The sequence below is a fragment of the Leucoraja erinacea genome, chromosome 14, assembly GCF_028641065.1.
Source record: "Leucoraja erinacea ecotype New England chromosome 14, Leri_hhj_1, whole genome shotgun sequence".
Lineage (NCBI taxonomy): Eukaryota > Metazoa > Chordata > Chondrichthyes > Rajiformes > Rajidae > Leucoraja > Leucoraja erinaceus.
Window position 1 is genome coordinate 41635012 of NC_073390.1, and position 25613 is coordinate 41660624.

General features: G+C 45.0%; 1 protein-coding gene across 1 annotated transcript in view; it reads right to left on the minus strand.

Moving 5' to 3' along the window:
* Positions 1–18772: 18772 nt before the first annotated feature.
* pde6d (phosphodiesterase 6D, cGMP-specific, rod, delta) overlaps positions 18773–25613 on the minus strand; it is a 41544-nt gene continuing 34703 nt past the window's right edge. The window contains exon 7 of the mRNA XM_055645325.1: positions 18773–19460. Within this exon, the coding sequence (XP_055501300.1) occupies positions 19379–19460 (82 nt within the window). The 3' untranslated portion in view covers positions 18773–19378. The remainder of the gene's footprint in view (positions 19461–25613) is intronic.

A 25613-nucleotide genomic window follows, 5' to 3' on the forward strand; every position in this document is an offset into this window, starting at 1 on the left:
ACCACACACACAAAACACACACACACACTACACACACACTCCCACCCCCCCCCACACACACACACACACACTGATACACACACACACACAGACTCACACACACACACACAGACCGATCCCCACACACACCCCCCCACACACACACACCCCACACACACACCACACACACACACACCACACACACACCCACCCCCCCCCACACACACACCACACACACACCCACACACACACACACACACACACACACACACACACACACACACACACCCACACACACCCACACCCACACACACACCCACACCCCCCCACACACCCACACAAACACACAAACACCCCACACCCACATCACACACCCACACACACACACCAACCCCCCCACACACCCACACCATCCACACACCCCCACACACACACACCCCCCCACACACACCCTCCCCCACCCCACACACACACACACACACCCCCACACACACACACACACACACACCCACACACACCCCCCCACACACACACACACACACACAACCCCACACACACACACATCCCCTTTGCACCGAGATCCATTTTAAAAGGATTATTATGAAGATTGATAAAGGATGAATAAGAATCACTGTTGATACGGCCTGTTAAACCCTGGCTGGACACAAAGTGATGGAGTAACTCAGCAGGACAGGCGGAATCTCTGGAGAGAAGGAATGGGTTTCGGATCGAGACCCTTTTACATAGCCCCAGCCAGGCTGAAACAAGAACTGCAACACACCGCAAACGTTATTCCTTGAGGTGGTACCCACTTCACGGCGAAATTACATCATGGGCCTCGAACAAAGGACAATGAATACATTGAATCCAACAAAAAACAAAAAATAATAATCGACAGGGTTTTCTGGGCGAGCGTGGCAGATCTGTGCAGGAAGGGGCTGCAGATGCTGGTTTAAACTGAAGGTAGACGATAAATGCTGGAGTAACTCAGCGGGACAGGCGGCATCTCTGGAGAATTCTTCTGAAGAAGGGTCTCGACCCCAAAAAAGTCACCCATTCCTTCTCTCCAGCGATGCTGCCTGTCCCGTTGAGTTGCTGCAACATTTTGTGACAGATCTGGGTCTCTGCTGACCAAAACACACACACACACACACACACACACACACACACGCAGCCATTACCCGATGCACAGACGGGAAGGCGGGACCCAACTGCGCCACATTAATCTGCCTTAACATTTCTCTCTCTCTGCAACAATGACTCGCTGCACGGCCATGATTGTAGACTAAATGTAGCCAACACAGGCTGGGTGTAACTCCAACAATTCTTAATGTATATCAAGCCAAGCCAAGCCAAGTCAAGAGAGTTTATTTATTGTCATGTGTCCCAGATAGATAGGACAATGAGATTCTTGCTTGCTTGACGCATGTAATGTATTAAGAGTTCTGTTTTTTTTGTGGGGTTTTTTGTGTATATAAATATTTTGTACATATTTGTTTAAATAAAATGTATATATTTTTAGGATAATATATATTTTAATAAATATATATATAAATAAATACATGAAATATATTTTTTGTTTTGCAATACAAACAAAAATAATGTTTAAAATATTTGTATATATGAAAAATACAATCACAAAGTGCTGGAGGATCGCAGCTGTTCAGGCAGTATCTGTTGGAAGGAAAAGATAGGCGATGTTTCAGGTTGGGACTCTTCTCACCAGAGATGCTGCCTGACCCGCTGAGTTACTCCAGCATACTCCAGCTGAGTTACTCCAGTGTCTGTCTTTGGTGTAAACCGCCATCCCCAGTTCCTCCCTTCACAAATAATACTCTAGTTACTCCAGCATGTTGTGTCTTCCTCCAGCACTTTGTTGTTGTGCTTCAGATTCCAGCATCTGCAGTTCCTCCTGTCTCCATGGAAATCCATGCACCCCCCTCTAGAGACGTGCTTCTATTTCCCGTCAGGCAGCCAGCAATCGTTCACAAACCAGCATGTGAAACAATGCAGCACTTCCAGTCATCACAGCCGTCGCCTCTTCCTTATCTCCATAGACGCTGCCTCACCCGCTGAGTTTCTCCAGCATTCTGTATCTACCAGTGGTATGAATATTGATTCCTCTAACTTCCAGTAACCCCGGCATTCCCCCTCTCTCTCCATCCCTCCCCCACCCAAGTCGCACCAGCTTCTCGTTTTCACCCAACAAACAGCTAACAAGGCCTGTTTCCTTTATCATCGTTACTTTTTTGGCATATCTCTCATTCATTGCTCCTTATCCCTCCACATCACCGTCTATGTCTCCTTTCCTTTATCCCCAACCAGTCTGAAGAAGCCGAAACGTCACCCATTCCTTCTCTCCAGAGATGCTGCCCGTCCCGCTGAGTTACTACCAGCTTTTTGTGTGTCTGATCTTTGGTTTAAACCAGCATCTGCAGTTCCTGCCTACACATTGCGTCTGTCTGTGGAAATACTTCACCCAGCCTTACAGAGAGGTTTGCAAGCGCCCCCTGCTAGTGCAAACTACCGCTGCAGACTTCGAGCCCTTTGTTACAAAGACACCCTCCTTTGTGAGGACATATTTGCAACCCTTTCACAGGCAAAGCGAACGCTAGAGCATTGTGCAGAGAAAATAAAGGTTTGTTTTTCCATGCCAAATATCTAGCAGATTCTAATTTAATCATCCGGCGCCCGTTTTTTTTTGTTCCCGTTTTTAAATTGTTTCAAAAATAAGCTTTTTGATCGGATTTTTTTTTTCAAAACTTGCAAAAACTCTTAAAATACATCCTCAAGTGCATTCAGTATCGCGGCCGGTAGTGTCTTTGTTCATTTTTACATCAAAAAATTAACTTTATCCGCAATTTTAAAATATATGTATACACAACACAAAAGTCGTGCTCATTTTCAGTGATTGTAAATGCAATATTGTTAGTTTCATTAAAAATAAAATGCTAAATAAAATATTTTAAAATATTTTTAAAAATAAAATGTGTAGTCAGAATTTAAAATATGTAGAAAACAAGAACCTTGTGAAAACGCTAAACATTGTTAGTGTCTAGTCGTTCAATGTAGCAAACGTCCTTTTTAAAAATATTTCAATAATTAAAAATTATTCACAAAATAAACACACATACACTAAAGGAAATCCATGCAAAGAAATCGTGATCAATTCTTAACGCATTCAATGGTGTGGTATAAATTATTGGTGTGTACATTCAATATTACTATAATCTTCTTATATTTGAAAAGTAAATTTTATTCAATATAAAAAAATACATACTAAACAAAAAATGTGCAAAAACAAAACATCCTAAATGCATTCAAAAGTGTGGTATAAATTCTTAGTGTCTATCCATTTAATGGTGTGGTATGAATTCTTGGTTGTATGTACATTTAATATTGCTAGAGTCTTTTTTTTCATATTTCAAAAGTAAATTTTATTCGGAATAACAAAATGTATACAAAACATAAAACCGTGCAATACATCGTGCGTGTGCTTGTGTGTGTGTGGATTTGACACTGCTGGTGTGGTACAGCTTGCACACGCGGTTACAGGCATGTTGCGTGTTGGTGCGGGTCACTGCTCACTGTCGGGCACACTGCCATGGAAACAGATTCCACCATTGATGTCACGGATAGTCTCCATGGCAATGAGCCCGCACTGCATGGGGCTGCATGAGGTCAATGTTGCCATGGAGACGGCCTGGGTGTGTGTCTGTCAGTCTGTGTCTGAGAGAGTGTGTGTGTGTGAGTGTGTGTGAGAGTGAGTGTGTGTGTGAGTGAGTGTGTGTGTGAGTGTGTGTGTGAGTGTGTCTGTGAGTGTGTGTGTGTGTGTGCCTATGTGTCTGTGAGTGTGTGTGTGTGAGTGTATGTGTGCGTGCGTGTCTGAGTGTGTGAGTGTGTGTCTGTGCATGTGTGAGTGTGTGTGTGTGAGTGTGCGTGTATCTATGTGTGTGTGAGTATGTGTGTGTGTCTGTGAGTGTGTGTGTGAGTGTATGTGTGTGTGAGTGTGTGTGTGTCTGAGTGTGAGTGTGTCTGTGTGTGTGTGTGTGTGTGAGTGTGTGTGTGTGTGTGTGTGTGTGTGTGTTGTGTGTGTGTGTGTGTGTGTGTGTGTGTGTGTGTGTGTGTGTGTGTGTGTGTGTGTGTGTGTGTGTGTGTGTGTGTGTGTGTGTGTGTGTGTGTGTGTGTGTGTGTGTGTGTGTGTGTGTGTGTGTGTGTGTGTGCGTGTGTGTGTGTGTGTGTGTGTGTGTGTGTGTGTGTGTGTGTGTGTGTGTGTGTGTGTGTGTGTGTGTGTGTGTGTGTGTGTGTGTGTGTGTGTGTGACCATTTAATGGTGCTCTATGTTCTACAGGGGGAGGAGTGCATGACTGACATTTACTTCCTGTATCCGGATGTCTAATGCTTTGTGCCGTAATCGGGGAGGGAGTTCTGGTTCAGATGTTGTCCTGTGCAGAAGAACAACATTTTAGACACAAGGAACTACAGATGCCAGTTTAAAAAAAAAGACACAAAGTGCTGAGGTAACTAGGGCCATGCAGCATCTGTGGAGAACACAGATAGGTGACATTTCACAGAGTGCTGGAGTAACTCAGCGGGTCAGGCAGCATCTGTGGAGAACATGGATAGGTGACTTTTTTTGCCCTTCAGACAGGTGACGTTTTTTGCCCTTCAGACATTTTAATGCTAACTCAGCAATTTCATGCAGTTCTTGGTTCACTGTCTGTGCTTGCAAAATCTCACACTCCAAACCCACAAACATCCCTTGTCACACCGCCCAATAAAATAATACCCTTTCACACCAATTTATGTATTTTTTAAACTTCTTATTTCAAAAATAATCTCATTCTGGATTTAAAAATACTTGGAAAACAAAAACCGTACACACCTCTGAATCCAGTCTTGGTGTCCATGTGTTCAGTATTGCTCGTGTTATCGCCAGTCATGTCAGCAACCTCTCTCTCTCTCTCTCTATAACGTAGCCAGGTGTCCACCTCGTGTGATGGGCCGTCCCTTGTACACTAACGAGGATACAGTGGGAGCGGCACAAGAGGGGTCAACGCGTGAGGTCAATGTCTACATGGAGACAGGCTGGGTGTGTGTTTGTGACAGTGTGTGCGTGCATGTGTGTGTGTTCATGTGGGTGTTTGTGAGAGAGTGTGTGCGTGCATATGTTTGTGTGTGTGTGTGCGAGTGAGAGTGTGTGCGTGTGTGTTTGTGTGTGAGTGTGTGTGTGTGAGAGTGTGCGTGTGTGTCTTTGTGTATGTGTGTGAGAGAGAGTACATGTGCATGTGTTTTTGTGCGAGTGTATGAGTACGTGTGCATGTGTGTATATGTGTGTGTGAGTGTGTGCATGTGTGTGTGTGTGAATGTGTGCGCATGTGACTGAGTGCGTGAATGTGCGTGCGTGAGTGCGAGTGTGTGTGTGTACGGGTGTGTGTAGGAGTGTGTGTGTGTGTGCGAGTGTGTGTGAATGTGTGTGTGAGTGCATGTGTGTGTGCGCGTGTGAGTGTGTGTGCAAGTGTGTGTGTGTGTGCGAGTGTGTGTGCATGTGTGTGTGTGTGAGTGTGTGTGTGCAAGTGTGTGTGAGTGCGTGTGTGCGGGACGTGTGTGCGAGTGTGTATGTGCATGTGTGTGTGTGTGTGTGCAAGTGTGTGTGTGTGTGCGAGTGTGTGTGTGTGTGTGTGTGTGTGTGTGTGCGAGTGTGTGTGTGTGTGTGTGTGCGTGTGTGTGTGTGTGTGCGTGCGTGCGTGCGTGTGTGTGTGAGTGCGTGTGTGTGTGTGTGTGTGTGTGTGTGTGTGTGTGTGTGTGTGTGTGCGAGTGTGTGTGAATGTGTGTGTGAGTGCATGTGTGTGTGCGCGTGTGAGTGTGTGTGCAAGTGTGTGTGTGTGTGCGAGTGTGTGTGTATGCATGTGTGTGAGTGTGTGTGTGCAAGTGTGCGTGTGCGAGTGTGTGCGAGTGTGTATGCGCATGTGTGTGTGAGTGTGTGCAAGTGTGTGTGTGTGCGATGTGTGTGCGTGTGTGTGTGTGTGTGTGCGAGTGTGTGTGTGTGCGTGTGTGTGTGTGTGTGTGTGCGAGTGTGTGTGTGTGCATGTGTGTGTATGTGTGCACAGTAATAATCCAGGAGCATTGTGTCCACAGTATATGTTGGAAGCTTTCAGCAAGTGTTTTATAAGACGTTAATGTAATGAGATGCAAATATGCCACGGTAAACAAGACGGGAGCGTGCTGTGGAGGTTGGGTTGTCTGTTATGTCGGTTAATGCCTGCATCTGCTACCATCTGCTGCCTCACACACCCACATGCATTCCCTGCGACAATACCCTTCATTACTGCGCTTGTTGCAATTTCAATGCGTGGAGCTTTGCAAAGGAAAACAATGACCACTCATAACATTCAGGCTCACAAGATAGAACAGGCCCTTCGGCCCACAATGTTGCCAGGTGAAACTAATCTCTGCCTGCCTGCAACCCATCATCATCGGCGGTCACTCGAAACAAGTATGACTGTCCTCTCATGGAGGACGCCTGTGATTGACTTTGTTTAACGTGGGGGGACTGGTCCACAGACAGCCACCCCACGGTCCTTGACAGATCTGGGTCAGGATCCAGTGGCATGGAGTCCAAGACGACCAGAGACCCTTTTCTGCTGCAGCCCTCATAGAAACAGAAAATAGGTGCAGGAGTAGGCCATTTGGCCCTTCGAGCCTGCACCGCCATTCGATATGATCATGGCTGATCATCCAACTCAGTATCCCACCCCTGCCTTCTCTCCATACCCCCTGATCCCTTTAGCCACAAGGGCCACATCTAACTCCCCCTTAAATATAGCCAATGAACTGGCCTCAACTGCCACACTCTGTGTAAAAAATGATTTTCTCATCTCGGTCCTAAAAGACTTCCCTCTTATCCTTAAACTGTGACCCCTAGTTCTGGACTTCCCCAACATCGGGAATAATCTTCCTGCATCTAGCCTGTCCAACCCCTTAAGAATTTTGTAAGTTTCAATAAGATCCCCCTCAATCTTCTGAATTCTAGCGTGTACAAGCCGAGTCTATCCAGTCTTTCTTCATATGAAAGTCCTGCCATCCCAGGAATCAGTTTGGTGAACCTTCTTGGTACTCCCTCTATGGCAAGAATGTCTTTCCTCAGATTGGGAGACCAAAACTGTACGCAATACTCCAGGTGTGGTCTCACCAAGACCCTGTACAACTGCAGTAGAACCTCCCTGCTCTTATACTCAAATACTTTTGCTATGAATGCTAACATACCATTTGCTTTCTTCACTGCCTGCTGCACCTGCATTCCTACTTTCAATGACTGGTGTACCATGACACCCAGGTCTCATTGCATCTCCCCTTTTCCTAATCGGCCACCATTCAGATAATAGTCTACTTTCCTGTTTTTGCACAAAAAAGTGGATAACCTCACATTTATCCACATTATACTGCATCTGCCATGCATTTTCCCACTCACCCAGCCTATCCAAGTCACCTTGCAGCCTCCTAGCATCCTCCTCACAGCTAACACTGCCCCCAGCTTCGTGTCATCCACAAACTTGGAGATGCTGCATTCAATTCCCACATCCAGATCATTAATATATATTGTAAATAGCTGGGGTCCCAGCACTAAGCCTTGCGGTACCCCACTAGTCACTGCCTGCCATTCTGAAAAGGACCCGTTTACTCCTACTCTTTGCTTCCTGTCTGCCAGCCAGTTCTCTATCCACATCAATACTGAACCCCCAATACCGTGTGCGTTAAGTTTGTATACTAATCTCTTATGTGGGATCTTGTCGAAAGCCTTCTGGAAGTCATCCGCCTTCCCAGCCGTTGTGACGCTCCACTAAGGTCAGTCATCGTCCTCCGCCAGTTCCACCATTGAGGTCTGGGTTGGATTGCTCTTTGTCAGAGATCTCCCCCTTGACCTTACCACCATGAGTGGCCCTACCAGGAGCATAGCTCCAGACGGCATCGCTCTCAGGATCTCAGGTCCATGCGAGCTTCTCCGCCACGACAAGGTGACAATCCATAGAGAAGAATGTGTGGTCCTACATACATGTGGACCCCCTACATACACTAGGCTCCATCTTTCCTTGGTCATCAATACTGGCTCTGATTTGTTCTGTATCTTTTCCTATCTCTAGTTTCCCTTTCAATAGACAATAGATGCAGTAGGCCATTTGGCCCTTCGAACCAGCACTGCCATTCAAGGTGATCATGGCTGATCATCCACAATTAGTACCCTGTTCCTGCCTTCCCCCCATATCCCTTGACTCCGCTGTCTTTAAGAGCCCTATCTAGCTCTCTCTTGAAAGTATCCAGAGAACCGGCCTCCACTGCCCTCTGAGGCAGAGAATTCCAGACTCACAACTCTGTGTGAAAAAGTGTTTCCTCATCTCCGTTCTAAATGGCTTACCTCTTATTCTTAAACTGTGGCCCCTGGTTCTGGACTCCCCCAACATCGGGAACATGTTTCCTGCCTCTAGCGTGTCCAAACCATTAAAAATCTTATATGTTTCAATAAGATCACCTCTCATCCTAAATTTCAGAGTATATCTCATGGAAGCTTGGTTAAGAAGGTTCAACTGTTGGGTATAAATGCAGGAGTAGCAAGATGGATTCAACAGTGGCTGAATGGGAGAAGCCAGAGGGTAATGGTGGATGGCTGTTTGTCGGGTTGGAGGCAGGTGACTAGTGGGGTGCCTCAGGGATCGGTGTTGGGTCCTTTGTTGTTTGTCATGTACATCAATGATCTGGATGAAGATGTGGTAAATTGGATTAGTAAGTATGCAGATGATACCAAGATAGGGGGTGTTGTGGATAATGAAGAGGATTTCCAAAGTCTACAGAGTGATTTAGGCCATTTGGAAGAATGGGCTGAAAGATGGCAGATGGAGTTTAATGCTGATAAATGTGAGGTGCTACACCTTGGCAGGACAAATCAAAATAGGACGTACATGGTAAATGGTAGGGAATTGAAGAGTACAGTTGAACAGAGGGATCTGGGAATAACCGTGCATAGTTCCTTGAAGGTGGAATCTCATATAGATAGGGTGGTAAAGAAAGCTTTTGGTATGCTAGCCTTTATAAATCAGAGCATTGAGTATAGAAGCTGGGATGTAATGTTAAAATTGTACAAGGTATTGGTGAGACCAAATCTGGAGTGTGGTGTACAATTTTGGTCGCCCAATTATAGGAAGGATGTCAACAGAATAGAGAGAGTACAGAGGAGATTTACTAGAATGTTGCCTGGGTTTCAACAACTAAGTTACAGAGAAAGGTTGAATAAGTTAGGTCTTTATTTTCTGGAGCGCAGAAAGTTAAGGGGGGACCTGATAGAGGTCTTTAAAATGATGAGAGGGATAGACAGTGTTGATGTGGATCAGCTTTTCCCTTTGAGAATAGGGAAGATTCAAACAAGAGGACATGACTTCAGAATTAAGGGACAGAAGTTTAGGGGTAACATGAGGGGGAACTTCTTTACTCAGAGAGTGGTAGCAGTGTGGAATGAGCTTCCAGTGAAAGTGGTGGCGGCAGGTTCGTTGGTATCATTTAAAAATAAATTGGATAGTATATGGATGAGAAGGGAATGGAGGGTTATGGTATGAGTGCAGGCAGGTGGGACTAAGAGAAAAAAGTTGTTCGGCACGGACTTGTAGGGCCGAGATGGCCTGTTTCCATGCTGTAATTGTTATATGGTTATATGGTTATACAAGCCCAGCCGCTCCATTCTCTCAGCATACGACAGTCCCGCCATCCCGGGAATTAACCTTGTGAACCTACGCTGCACTCCCTCAATAGCAATTCCCCTGACTCTGTCAGTCTGAAGAAGGGTTTCGACCTGAAACGTCACCCATTCCTTTTCTCCAGTGATGCTGCCTGACCCGCTGAGTTACTACAGCTTTTTGTGCCTGTCTTCCAAGTCAAACTAATCTGCTCTGCCTGCACGTGATCCGTATCCCTCCATTCCCTGCATATCCACGTGCCTGTCTAAAAGCTTCTTAAACACCATGATGGTATCTGCCTCCACCACCACCCCTGGCAGCAACAAACCAGATGCCCTTATAGGACAGTCATTACTAGTCATCTCTTCTTAAAGAAAAATAATACAGCAATAAGACAAATAAGATCATTGAATTATTTTTTTGACTAATCAACTACCAAATATTAAAGGGATGGACATAAAATGCTGGAGTAACTCAGCGGGCCAGGCAGCATCTGTGGAGAACATGGATAGGTGACGTTTCACAAAGTGCTGGAGTAGCTCAGCGGGTGAGGCAGCATCTGTGGAGAACACGGATCACGACTTTTTGGGTCAGGACCCTTCTTAAGACTGCACCCGCTAATCCGTTGAATTAGGAAATAGGCAACGTTTCGGCCCGAAACGTTGCCTATTTCCTTCGCTCCATAGATGCTGCTGCACCCGCTGGGTTTCTCTAGCATTTTTGTCTACCTTCAATTTTCCAGCATCTGCAATTCCTTCTTAAACAAACCGCTAAGTTACTCCGGCTCTCTGTGAAACGTCACCTAAGCATGTTCTCCACAGATGCTGCCTGACCCACTGAGTTACTCCAGTACTTTATGTCGATCTTTGATATAAACCAGCATCTGCAGTTCCTATTTATTACATATTAAAAGGATGTGAGACGTGCAGGGAGTGGTCTTTATAAGCTATCCCTAACGGCCCCTAAGCAGGAGGCAGCGATCGGGCAGTAATAAACTACTGTATTCCTTCTTCAGGTTGAGGTTGGAAATTGCAGGCTTATGCTGATCGGTTAGCAGGCAACAGCAGGTACACGTGACAGTAAACTAAACAAAGTACTTTCTTTGTGTTTTTATTCCTATTTCCTTCGCTCCATAGATGCTGCTGCACCCGCTGGGTTTCTCCAGCATTTTTGTGTACCTTCCATTTTCCAGCATCTGCAGTTCCTTCTCAAGCACTGTGATTTTAACAGGAACTCAAGACTTCACCAGGTTTTCCCGTAGCTGAGTCCTGGAGCCCCCTGCTGACAAATGAAGGAAGCTCGGGTAGTTTAAAACTTGATATTAAAGGCAATGTTCAAAGTGAATGCTGATTCTTTAGATCTAGAGATATGGGTGACCAAGGGTGGGAATCAGTCAGTTAAGTGACTCCGTTAAACGTCACAGGTAGAAAAAATTGCTGGAGAAACTCAGCGGGTGAGGCAGTATCTATGGAGCGAAGGAATAGGTGACGTTTCGGGTCGAGACCCTTCTTCAGTCTAAGGAAGGGTCTCGACCCGAAACGTCACCTATTCCTTCGCTCCATTGATGCTGCCTCACCCGTTGAGTTTCTCCAGCATTTTTGCCCACCTTCGATTTTTCCAGCATCTGCAGTTCTTTCTTAAACACTGGTAAATGTCACAGTTCTTCAACATAATAAAAGTAAATCACCACAGGTCATTTATTGTTTACTTTTTATGTGGAGTATGTGCGCGTGCGTGCGTGTGTGTGTGTGTGTGTGTGTGTGTGTGTCTGTGTCTGTGTGTCTGTGTGTGAACTTTTTCTCTTGTTTATTAGTTTGTTCACAGTGTACGATGTTTACATATTGTGTTGTGCTGCTGCCAGTAAGAATGTAATTGTTCTATCTGGGACACATGACAATAAATCACAACATATGACAATTGACAATGTCTGACAATCTTTACTCCTGACTTTTGAATTCCCATTCCATGATTAAAACAACAAACTGCTAACCTAAAGACCCGTAACATTGCCTATTCATTTCGCTCCATAGATGCTGCCTGACCTGCTGAGTTTCTACTCACACAGCATGGATAATAGGCCCTTCGGCCCACTGGGTCCATGCCGGCCATTAATCACCCGTTCACACTAGTTCTATGTTATCCCACATTCACATTCTACACACTAGGGGGGCAATTTACAGAGGGCCAATTAACCTACAAACCCGCACGTCTCTCGGATGTGGGAGGAAACCGGAGCACCCGGAGGAAACCCACGAGGTCACATGGAGAACGTGCAAACTCAGCAAGTCTGAAGAAGGGTCTCAACCCGAAACATCACCCATTCCTTCTATCCAGAGATGCTGCCTGTCCCGCTGAGTTACTCCGGCATTTTGTGTCGCTCTTCGGTGTAAACCAGCATCTGCAGTTCCTTCCTACACGGTTGACAATTTAACTGTGTTTGCTCATTGTGTTTCGGGGCAGGAAGTTGCTGTGAACTGTATGTCTGTAAAGCCGCGAGGGGCAACTATTCCTGTTGTTTTGTACACCTCTGTCTAACTCTACACGAGGTAGCAGTGGGAGGAGAGGAACGATGCTGGCAAGGGCAAGACTGGGCGGAACCAGGACGTGAATTGGGCTACACAAAAAAGCTGGAGGTAATCAGCGGGTACAGCAGCATTTATGGCGCGAAGGAAATAGGCAACGTTTCGGGCCGCAACCCTTCTTCAGACTGATCAGTCTTCGAAGGGTTTCGGCCCGAAACGTTGCCTATTTCCTTCGCTCCATAGATGCTGCTGCACCCGCTGAGTTTCTCCAGCTTTTTTGTGTAACCTTCGATTCTCCAGCATCTGCAGTTCCCTCTTAAATATCATGAATTGGGCTTATTTGTAAAATAATACTGACCTCTTGTGGTGCTTCAGTTCATCCACATACCAGGCAAGAAAAATGAAATAGGCAGGAGAAGCTGCAGTAACTCAGCGGGTCTGACAGCATCTCCGGAGAAAGGGTCTCACCCCGAAACGTCACCTATTCCTTTTCTCCAGAGATGCCGCCTGACCCGTTGAGTTACTCCAGTTTTTCGTCTGTCTTTGCTTTAAATCAGCATCTCTGCACTATAAATAGAGGTACATAGTTTAGCTTAGTTCAGTTGAGTTTAGAGCTTGGCCCACCGAGTCCACACCGACCAGCGATTCCCCGCACACTAACTATCCTACACACACACACTAGGGACAAGTTTTACATTAACACCAAGCCAATTAGCCTAAAAACCTGTATGTCCTTGGAGTGTGGGAGGAAACTGAAGATCTCGGAGATCATTCCCCCAGTTCATCTGACCAGTCAAGTCCAAAGCCAAAAAAATATTGGACCATGTGAATCTTTGAAGTATGCTCAGGGTAATCACACTTGCATCAATTAGATGATGAATGAGCAAAAGGTGGGGTGTATTGTACCGGCAACGGGACAAAGAAATTGTTACTTGGATGGGGTTGGAGGAGGTGCAGGTGAGCCTCTGCCTAGCCTCAAAGGACTGTTGGGGTTCCTGGACAGAATCGAGGGAGGAGGTATGGGGACCCGGTGCTGCGTCTACTGCGGTTGCAGGGGGAGGTACCTGGGGATGTGGGGAGGGGGTGGTTTAGGTGGGGAGGGGTGAGTTGGCCAGGGAGTTGCAGAGGGAATGTTCTCTGCGGAGGGTGGAGGGGGGTGGAGATGGGAAAATGTGGCTCGTGGTGGAATCCCGTTGGAGGTGGTGGAAATTTTGGAGGATTGTGTGTTGTAGGTGGCCATTATAAGCCATTTAAAACTGAGAACTTTTTCAAACACAGAGTTGAGAGTCTGTGGAATTCTCTGCCTCAGAGGGCGGTGGAGGCCAGTTCTCTGGATACTTTCAAGAGAGAGCTCTTAAAGATAGCGGAGTCAGGGGATATGGGGAGAAGGCAGGAACGGGGTATTGATTGGGGATGATCAACAATGATCACATTGAATGGCGGTGCTGGCTCGAAGGGCCGAATGGCCTACTCCTGCACCTATTGTCTATTGGCTCTCTGGAATCCCCTTTGTTCCTGGGCTTTCGATTTGCCAAACCAGGCCACGATGCAATCAGTCAGTGTGCTCTCTACTGTGCACCTGTAGAAGACATTCTTGCTTTCAATTCACTTGGACCGTACAGTATTCCACGGCATAACAGGCATAATGCAGGAACATTGTCATTTTTCCAAGAACCTATTTTCCAGAGCTTCCAGTAAGAATAATCTGCAATCTTACACTCGTGGCTGCAATTTGGATTCCAGCCAGACAATAAAATGCTTCCATTGCCTGATTAGAACTCTAAACCTTGGAAGAGAGTTGAGTGTATGATTGTGTTTTGGTGTGGGTTTATACTCTCTGCCAACACTTAATAATTTAACAATGTGGAAAGTGGTGTACGAAGGTCACTGGGCCATTACATGTCGTGAGGTTTACAAATAGTTTAAGTACCCCATAATCTCTCGAAGCTCTTTGTAAACCCATTTGATTAAAGATTGGATTCATGCCCGATGTTATGTCAAAGGAAAAGTGTTTCTAGTTGCTCTTCCAAGAAGTCAGTCATATAGCACGGAAACAGGCCCTTCGGCCTGACCTGTCCATGTTGACCTGTCCATCCTTCTGCAGTTGTACAGGCCCCTAGTGAGACCACACCTGGAGTATTGTGTGCGGTTTGGTCTCCCAATTTGAGGAAGGACGTTCTTGTTATTGAGGGAGTGCAGCGTAGGTTCACCTGGTTAATTCCCGGGTTGGCGGGACTGCCATATGCTGAGAGACTGGAGCGGCTGGGCTTGTATACTGTGGAAATTAGAAGGATGAGAGGGAATCTTCTTGAAACATATAAGATTATTAAGGGTTTGGACACGCTAGAGGCCGGTAACATGTTCCCAATGTTGGGGGAGTCTAGAACCAGGGGCCACAGTTTAAGAATAAGCGGTAGGCCATTGAGAACAGAGATGAGGAAAAACATTTTCACACAGAGAGTGGTAAGTCTGTGGCATTCTCTGCTTCAGAGGGCGGTGGAGGCTGGTTCTCTGGGTACTTTCAAGAGAGAGCTAGATAGGGGATTTAAAGATAGTTGTGAGATAGATAGATAGATGATCAGCCATGATCACATTGAATGACGGTGCTGGCTCGAGGGGCCGAATGGCCTACTCCTGCACCTAATGTCTATTGTTGTCCAAGATGACCCATCTATGCTAGCCCTTTTTTTTTCCAATTTGGCCCCTGTCCTTCTAAATGTTTCCTGTCCATTAATCTGGTCAATCTTTCATTTCCAATTCAGTTTGAAGAAGGGTCTTGACCCAAAACGTTGCCCATCCAGAGATGCTGCCTGTCCCGCGGAGTTACTCCAGCATTTTGTGTCTACCTTAGATTTAGAAACATAGAAAAGAGGTGCTGGAGGAGGCCATTCGGCCCTTCGAGCCAGCACCGCCATTCATCATGATCATGGCTGATCGTCCCCAATCAGTAACCGGTGCCTGCCTTCTCCCCATATCTCTTGATTCGACAAGCCCCTAGAGCTCTATCTAGCTCTATTGAAACCAGCATCTGCAGCTCTGTCCAACACATTCCCAATATAGTGTTAGTATTAGGTCCAAAATACTTAGCATAACCAGTAAGGAGAATCAATATCTATGAGGACTGGTTTGTGTTGTGATACAGTGCTCAATTAACAATGTTAATCCAATTTTAGCATTCAAAAAAAGACTCCTAAGTACTATACTGGCAAATTCTTGCCTGCTGCAGTGCGAGTTTTTCAAACTATTTGGTATAAATATCCCAACAATTTATATAGAGCCATACCATAAAAACAGGCCCCTCAGCCTAACTCGTCTATGCTGACCAACATGTCACATCTAAACTAGTCCCATTTGCCTGCGTTTGGCCCATAATCCCTTCAAATCTTTCCCACATGTTTAGTTTTTTAATTTATATTTTGACATAAATTAAGAGATGGTTTCATAATGCTCAAGATCAAAAACCCTCTTAATACTTTGAATGAATTACAAAGAGCTGAAGAAGGGTCTCGACCTGAAACGTCACCTTATCCTTGTTCTCCAGAGATGCTGCCTGACTCGCTGAGTTACTCCAGCACTTTGTCTTTTTTAAAATATAAACTAGCATTTGCAATTGCAGTTCCTTCTTTAAATATTTTTTTTTTGCTTGTCAGTTTACAGCAAGAAACAGCTACTCTATGATCCTCTACAGTTGTCAAAGCAACTATTCAGTCACAAGATTGATTTTGGTGAAGAAATTATTCACGCCTTTCCATAATTTTCCTTTGATATTCGAATTGTATGAATTGTAGCTTCAATAAGTAGAATTGATTTTTTTTTAATATAGAGAATATTCCTGAGAAGATTACGGAGAGTCAGTTTGTCAAGGAGGACTCTCTGGAACTTCTACAGGTGCACAGAAGAGAGCATACGGACTGGTTGAATCGTGGCTTGGTTCGGCAACTTGAACGTCCAGGAGCGGAAAAGAATGCAGAAAGTCATGACCACTGCCCAGTCCATCATCGGCTCTGACCTCCCCACTGTCGAAGGGATCTATTGCAATCGCTACCTCAAAAAGGCAGCCAACATCATCAAAGACCCACACCATCCTGGCCACACACTCATGTCTCCATTGCCATCGGGAAGAAGGTACAGGAACTTGAAATCTGGAACATCCAGGTTCAAGAACAGCTTCTACTCCACAGCCATCAGGCTATTAAACACAACATCAAACAAATTCTGAACAGTAACAGCTTATTGCACTTTATCTGTTTATTTATTGTGTATATATGGTCTATGGTATATAGACACACTGAACTTTTATCTCCTGTTCTGTATTATGTTTGCATATTCTGTTGTGCTGCAGCAAGCAAGAGTTTCATCGTCCTATCTTGGACACATGACATTAAAAATCTCTTGACTCTTGACAATGAACACTTACGGAGTGCAGGAAGCTGGGGGGTAATCATATAGAGGGGCATAACTTCATGAGGGTTGATGCACAGTCTTTTTTTCAGGGTAGGGGAATATCAAGAATTAGAGGGTGTGGGCCTAAGGTGAGAGGTGAGAGATTTAATAGGAATCCGAGGGGCAACATTTTCAACTCAGAGGGTGGTGGGCGTCTGGAACAAGCTACAAATTACAGCTCAGCTCATGATTTTCTGATGAAACTAGCATTCCTAGAAAAATATTAGATGCGTTAATGTTTAGTCTTCTGGACACAGGAGGCTGAGGGGCGGTCGTTTGGAGGTGTAGCGGGAGAGTTGCTGCCCGATTGGCCTGAAGGTTATTGGCTGCAACCTTCCCTCCACTGACAAACTGTACACTGCAAGGGCCAGGAAGCGAGCGGGTAAGATCATCTCTGACCTTTCTCACCCTGGCCACAAACTCTTTGAATCACTTCCCTCTAGAAGGCGACTCCGGACTGTCAAAGCCGCCACAGCCAGACATAAAAACAGCTTTTTCCCCACGAGTAATACCTCTACTCAATAACCAAAAATCTGTAGCCTTCTTTTGCTCTGGTACTTTATATAATTCACATATTTAATCGATAATGTTTCATTATTAATGTTTTATGTGTAATTCCTAACTGTCACTGTAGGTCATGTTGTCACTTGCGAGCGGAGCACCAAGGCAAATTCCTTGTATGTGAATACTTGGCCAATAAACTTAAAGTTATTCACTTATTCTTGACAGCGCCAGAGTCCCGGATTTGCTGTCCGTATGGAGTTTGTACGTTCTCCCTGTGACCACATGGGTTTTGTCCGGGTGCTCCGGTTATCTCCCACACTCCAAAGACGTGCGGGTTTGTAGGCTGATTGGTTCTGGTAAGTTGTTAAATTAAGCCTGGTGCGTAAGTTAGTGTTAGTGCGTGGGATGATCAGCATGGACTCAATGGGCTGAAGGGCCCCCATTTCGGCACTAGATCTCCACAAGCTAAAGATCATGAGGGGATTAGATAGGATGAATGCCTGGGTGGGGGGAGGGAATCAGTATTTTCCCCAGCGCACGGGAATCAAGAACTAGAGGACACAGATTGAAGGTGAAAGATTTAATAGGAACCTGAGGAGCAACATTTTCACGGTGGATATACGGAACAAGCTGCCAGAGGCAGGGACAATAACAACATTTAAACAGGTACACGGATAGGAAAGGTTTAGAGGGCGAATGGGACTTGCGTAGATGGGGCATCTTGGTCAGCGTGGGCAAGTTGAGACAAAGGGCCCATTTCTGTGCTGTATGACTGAAAACAATACTACCCGTGTATGCAGAACTGCTGTGAAGAGTGCAGGGATGGATCACCGATACAATGCATTTGATAGCAGACCACTGCACAAGCTCACGAGTTAGGCCATTCGGCCCATCGAGTCTTCTCCTGCCGTTCAATCACGGCTGATCTCCTCCTCCCCCCCCACAATAACCCCCGTTCTAATCAAGAATTTGTGTATCTCGGTCTTAAAAATATCGACTGATGGCCTCCACACCCCTACGTGGCAATGAGTTCCACAGATGAACTACCTGCTGACTAAAGAAGATCCTCACCTTTCTAAAAGAGTGCCCTTTAATACTAAGGCTATGACCTCTGGTCCTAGACTCTTGCACGAGTGGAAACAACCTTTCCACATCTACGCTATCTATGCCAAAGGTTCCCAACCTGGGATACATTTCACCTACCCAGGGAGTAAATTGGTTGATTCTGGATTTGTACATATTTTTTCTCATCGACTGACTGGTTCTGGTATACCAGTATCTGTTCATCATTAGTTGTTCATAAATAAGTGAAATAACGCTGTCACGTGCTATTAAAGTTGCCAGGGGTAAATGGGACGAAAAAGGTTGGGAACCCCCACTCTGTAAGTTTCAATGAGGTCCCCCCACAACTTTCTAAACTCCAGCAAGTCGAGGCCCAGTGCTGTCAAACGCTCATCATATGCTAACCCAACTCAATCCTGGGATCATTCTTGTAACTCTTGTTACTCAGATGAGTGATCTTTTCTTCCTCCCACTATATACTGTGAATTGTTTATATTGTTCTAGCACAACCCTTTGATTAAAACAAAAGATCTACTTAAAATCATTTAAAGCTAACTCGTTTAATACTGTACCTTAGCAAACAAATTGTAAACTCAAAACATATTATAAAATATTACTGCAACAATATATACAGTACAAATTAACTAGATTTGAATTTTAAATACAGAAGCAACAGCCTTTATTTCAATGCTGCTCAGCCCTCTCATTAGTTTATTGTGGATTATAACTAGCAGACGGAGTATTTTACACTTTGTTACAACTGAGGAATATGTCATAATAGAAAAAAAAAAAAAATAATTAACGTGGACTAAATGTTAAAATGAGCTGGAATTTGCAACTACATATCATACAAACTATTGAAGCAAAGCAGTGTACAGATTCAAAGCAAAACAAGTCGCAATTAAAATAATGTACAATATTGGTCTCGGGGAAAATACAGTACTGTCACTGCTCATTCTTCTTTTACAAGAGTCTCTTTTTGTTTTTGCAGTGAGTCTTGCTCACTTCAATCTTCTAAAACGTTCTGAAGAACCTAATTTGCCAGTTGCCGTCCAAGTCGAGCTGCTCCATTGGTGTTGAGGTTGAAAGTGTTTCATCCATCCGCCCATTAACAAGACACTCCGCACTGAACTGTACATAATTCACCTCAGACGTAGAAAAGTCTGACTTTGGAAGTACTTACGAGGAGGTCATCGTCATAGAATTTGGTCTCTATGACTACATTACCACTGTTGGTGAGAGAGAGAGAGAGAGAGAGAGAAAGAGAGAGTTGTAAGCTTAAACAACTTGGTCAACGGCATGGAAGACAACTACAGTGACGGCAGACAACTATAATAAATACTCAGCAAAGTTGGCAGCAGCTGTGGAGAGAGGAAGAGAGTTAACATTACAGGTCAATGGTCTGTCATTGGAACTGATTACAGAAATAAGCAGATTTGAGAAGAGGTGAGGACAATGGACAATAGGTGCAGGAGTAGGCCATTCGGCCCTTCGAGCCAGCACAGCCATTCAATGCGATCATGGCTGATCATCCCCAATCAGTACCCTGTTCCTGCCTTCTCCACATATCCCGACTCCGCTATCTTTAAGGGCTGGCGAGAACAAAGGCGGCACGGTGGAGCAGCGGTAGAGTTGCTGCCTTACAGCGCTTGCAACGCCAGAGACCCGTGTTCGATCCTGACTACGGGCGCTGTCTGTACAGAGTTTGTATGTTCTCCCTCTAACCAGGTGGGGTTTCTCTGAGATCTTCGGTTTCCTCCCACACTCCAAAGATGTACAGGTTTGTAGGTTAATTGGCATGGTATAAATGTAAAATTGTCCCTGGTGTGTGTAGGGTAGTGTTAAGTGAACATGGATCGCTGGTCGGTGCGGACTTGATGGGCCGGAGGGCCTGTTTCCACGCTGTATCTCTAAACTAAAACTAAAAGGGAAGGTCTGTATCTGTAACAGTAACAGAAAATGAGAGATATTAAACTATATAATAAAAAGGTGGTAGTAGATAACGAAATGTCCAGAGGTGTAAATGCAGAATAAATATACAAAATTACCAAATGTCCATGGAAGGATGCCTGGAAATTAGAAATTAAAATTCCTGGAATGCCGTTAAACAAAAACGTTTTGATATTGAGCCTGGAAAACTGCATGGAATTGGTTGGAAGTTGGGGCACTGTTCCATGAGAAAGTTAAAACAGTTTAGCTACTCTTAGACAGTGATCAGAATGGGAGGGAAACAAAGGATTAAAGTAAAGGGCCTGTCCCACTTTCACGACCTAATTCACAATCTTTTTTACTCGTGGACATTTTTCATCAGGCTAGAAAAAGCGCTCCAACCTACTTGATGCCATGAGTACCCACGGCTAGCATCACGGCCTGCTACGACCTACCTACGACCATGCTGCGAATACGAGTCAAGGGCAAACTCGGCAGAGATCGTGAATTAGGTCGTGAAAGTGGGACAGGCACTTAACGCAGCAAGAAGCATCGGGTCAAACTTGAATAAATAGTCAACTAACATAGTCAACAACATTTATTAATCTTTCCAAGGTAGAACAGGCGTCATATTGAGCAGTGATATAAAGTTAACAGTACGAGTCTTTTGTCACTTTATAAAGTGTTTGGACTCAGGGCATTACGATGGAGGTAAAAGAGGTATTGCGTTTCCAATGCTTGCAGAGGAAAGTGTTGCAGGAAAAGGTATGGGTGGGTATCAGTGGAAGTGGGAAAATTAATTGGAGATGCGAGGAAACGGTAGCTTAAAAAAAAAATGGAAGAGGGAAGAATTCACCCAGCAGTGACAACACATTGGAAGCACCTGAGGGGCCTTTTGCTGGAAAGTGAACCCAAATGTCACACACGTGACCAGACGGCATCACACAAAGCAATACATTAAAACATTCTTGTCAGAGATTAATCTTATTCATTGCTATTTTCCCACCTACAGAATTATAATGCACATCTGCTAAAGATATGAACATTCCAGCTTTTTTTAATTCAGTTTGTAAGATAAAATCGAGTTACGGAATAAAAATGCTTCCGTGTGAGGTCACGCAGTACGTGACCAGCTATATTTGACCTACAAGATACATTTATATGTCAAATGTGCCAGTTGGCACCGTGAAATGTAATCACCATACAATAAAAATAAACAACACAACACGCGATAGAGTTCAACATAAAACATCCCCACCCAGCAGAATCAAAAGTTTCCCACTGTGAGGGAAGGCACCAAAGTCAATCTTCTTCGAATGTTCCTGATGTTCACCTGTGGTCGGGGCCTCACCGAGTCCTCTGCTGTCGCCGCTCCGGGCGGCCCGATGTTCAGGCCCCCTCGCCGGGATGATGGAAGTCCGACGTCGGGACTGGAGACCTCCTCAGCGGCCTGGACATCCAAGCAGGGCACCTCCTACCGGAGTCCGCAACTCCCAAAGACTGCAGGCCGCGCTGGGCGGAGATGCAACGCTGGCGGTCCTCGGCAAAGGGCCCCAGGACTCCTCGATGTTGTTCAGCGTCGCCTGCCTGGAAGCTCTCACAAACCACAGCTCCATGATGTTGGAGCAGTGGCCCAACGCTCCGGAGCTTCAAACGGCGATCCAGGTAGGCATCGCCCGCTCCGCAGTGAATCCAGCGCTGCGCCGCCGCCGCTGAAGCTCTGGTCCGGTCCCCGGCAGGAAAGGCCGCTTCAATCCAGGTGGTAGGCCGTGATAGGGGGGCGAGGGCGCGGCTCAGAGAATAGTTACGTCCCCGCCAGGAAGCGACTGGGAGACAGTTACCCCCATACCCTACCCCCCTCCCCCACATAGAAAAGTTAAAGATTCCCCAAATCAAATTTTAAACTGACTAAAAATAAAAAAGATTGAAAAACAAACGGACTATAGGCCTTCAATGCGGCGCCCCTAGTGGTAAACCTTAGGACCTCTGACACTAAACAAACATTGTCAGCATAACAAACATTTCACTTGATAAACTTTGAAAAAAATGAATTATATATACAGTACAAAATAATACATGTGATGCTTTCAGAATTAGAAGAGATGTATTCCACAACTTTTCATAATTTTGGTCACACGTGACCGAGAATGGACATAAACTTGATCAAATGGACAAGGCTGGCAGGTTGTAAATAAAGGCCAAGCTTTATCTTATCCTGCTCCAAACAGTTCGGAGAGAGCAGGAAATGGAACAGACATATTTAAGGAGAAAAGGAATGGGTGACGTTTCGGGTAGAGACCCTTCTTCAGACTGGGAGGTCATTTTCAATTATGATGGGAAGAATAAAAAATTGAATATAAACAATGACATCATTTGAAGAACTGGTATTATCAGAACAGATAAAGGGCCTGGGAGAATCTTTTCTGGAAGCACCATAGGGCATTTAGTCAATGTTTTGTGGGAGTCAGCAGTCACCAGCTTACTTCTGACATGTAGATAGGGATAGAGGTGACCCCCGTGAAGATGCGAAAAAGAAGGATTTGGGAACAAAAATACAGAGAGACAAAAGGATGCACCGATGCAATGTACTGAGGAAAAATATCCTCAAAAAGGACCAAAAGAGAATGCTCCAAATTATAAAAATGGTGGTGCTAGCTCAAAGGGCCGAATGGCCTCCTCCAGCACCTATTTTCTATGTTTCTAAGCAAGGGATGTACCAGGATATTTTGTTTCAGGATCTTTGAGTGGAGGCACAAGTGTTCATAAAACTACGATATTGGACACACTGGAGCTGGTAATCAACAAACAGCAAGACTGGATTACAGGAGTGTCAGCTATCCATCTGCACTACAATAAAACAAAAACCTATTAAAAATAACTGATTTTGCATAAAAGAGTGAAGAAATGATATTCTAAATATGAAACAAAACATTTAAGTGTCAAACATAACAAGACAAGACGGGCTGAAGTTATATGTAAACAAATGATTGAAAAATGATTCTGAATATCTTAAATGCTGCTATCTTGCAGATGGAGTCATACAACTAGACAGCAGGGTACAGGCCCTTCGGCCCACCTTGTTTGACCAAGTTGGCATATTGGGCAAGTCTCATTTGCCGTCATTTGACCCATTCCTATTAGGCTGTTGGCCGAGGAGCTTTATTCTGCAGTTTCGTGACCCAAGTCACCAAACTACATGAAATTTTCACATTTTGTGTAAAAAAATCATATAAATCACCCCTGAAACTCGTCGAACAAGACTTGCACATTTTTTAATTAGAGAAAAACAGGAAAGATTTCGGGTAATATTTAGTCCAATCAAAGCACGTTTAACATTGAGTCACTCATGAAGTTGAGGGCCTAAACTATATGTTTCCATAACACAGTCAATTAAACATTGTCACTAACGCCAGCCTGTTGTAGAGTAATAAGTCTTTAACAGCTAATCTCGGAGCTGCCTGCGATAACTTACTGGGAAAAAGTGCTCCGATCGCGGGGCCTAGGTAATCGCGGTAAAGTGAAGCCGCGGTCTCAATTAATAAGCGGCCGATTCGCGGAAGCGGAGCCACGGATCATCTCCGCGGGCGGGGGGGCTGTACATAGTCTGTAGCGGCCGTTTTCAGGCACCAACAACTGGAGAAAAACGGAGGGATATCGATCGCACTTTATAGGTTTCCATTGCAGTGCGAAATGGTCAGAAATGGTTAATGTTTCTGTAGAAATGAATTGGTGATATGTGAACTTGAACTAGTTTTTCTATGGTAGTAACCTATTGTTATTCTCATTAACATTCTTCTTGGTTTCTTGGTCCTCCAAAATACTCCAAATGGAATTTAAACTGGAGGTGGAATTTTATTAAGATTAATTAACATTTATTAACAATTATTAATTAATTTATTAATTATTATTAATTAACAAAATTTATTAACATTAAGAAGAGGTTGAAATTTTATGAATTGACGTCCATGCAGACTTAATGACTACGAGATTTTTTTTCTGTAGCCTCTTGAAATAATTTATCAATTGTAGTAAATTACAGTGTAAGTCTCATTGACATTAAATAGAGGTTGACACTTTATGAATTGAAGTCCATGCAGACCCAAGTACTATGAGATGTTTCTTTCTCTAGCTATTCTGCACCCTCTGCTCCTGCACTTGAACTTGAAGTCTTATCTATGGCAGTAAATTACAGTGTCAGTCTCATTGACATTAAGAAGAGATTGACATTTTATGAATTGAAGTTCATGCAGACCTAAGTAATATGAGATTTTTTTTCTGCAGCTTCTGCCCCTCCACTCTTCAGAGCCTGTCCACACAAAATATGATTACATTCATATTTACAGGTTTTATATATATATATATATATATATATATATATATATATATAATATATATATAATATATAACACGGAATATATATATATATATATATATATATATGGCCACTAGGTTACACAGAAATTTGGAGAAACTCAGCGGGTGCAGCTAATCTATGGAGCGAATTAATAGGCAACGTTTCGGGCCGAAACCCTTATTCAGACTGATCGGGGGGGGGGGTAGGTGGGGACAAGAAAGGGAAAAGGCGGAGTAGCCGGAAGGCTGGAGGGTGGGAGGAGACAGCAGGGGAGCTGAGGAAGGGGAGGAGACAGCAAGGACTAACAGAATTGGGAGAAGTCGATGTTCATGCCCCCGGGGTGCAGACTCCCCAAACGGAACATGAGGTGCTGTTCCTCCAATTTCCGGTGCTGCTCGCTGTGGCCATGGAGGAGACCCAGGACAGAGAGGTCGGAGACGGAGTGGGAGGGGGAGTTGAAGTGCTGAGCCACCGGGAGGTCAGCTAGGTTATTGCGGACCGAGCGGAGGTGTTCGGCGAAACGATCGCCCAACCTCCGCTTGGTCTCACCGATATAGATCTGCTGACATCTAGAGCAGCGGACGCAATAGATGAGGTTGGAAGAGATGCAGGTAAACCTCTGTCGCACCTGGAACGATTGCTTGGGTCCCTGAAAGGAGTTGAGGGGGGAGGTAAAGGGACAAGTGGTGCATCTGCTGCGGCCGCAAGGGAAAGTGCCCGGGGAGGGGGTGGACCGAGAGGGAAGGGAAGAATTGACAAGGGAGTTATGGAGGGAGCGGTCTTTGCGGAAGGCAGATATGGGGGGAGATGGGAAGATGTGGCCAGTAGTGGGGTCACGTTGGAGGTGGCGAAACTGACGGAGGATTATTTTTTGTATGTGATGGCTGGTGGGGTGAAAGGTGAGGACTAGGGGGACTCGGCCCTTGTTGCGAGTGCGGGGATGGGGAGAGAGAGCAGTGTTGCGGGGTATGGAAGAGACCCTGGTGCGAGCCTCATTTATGGTGGAGGAGGGGAACCGCCGTTCCCTGAATAGTGAGGACATTTCAGATGTCCTGGTGTGGAACGCCTCATCCGTGGAGCAGATACGGCGTAGACGGAG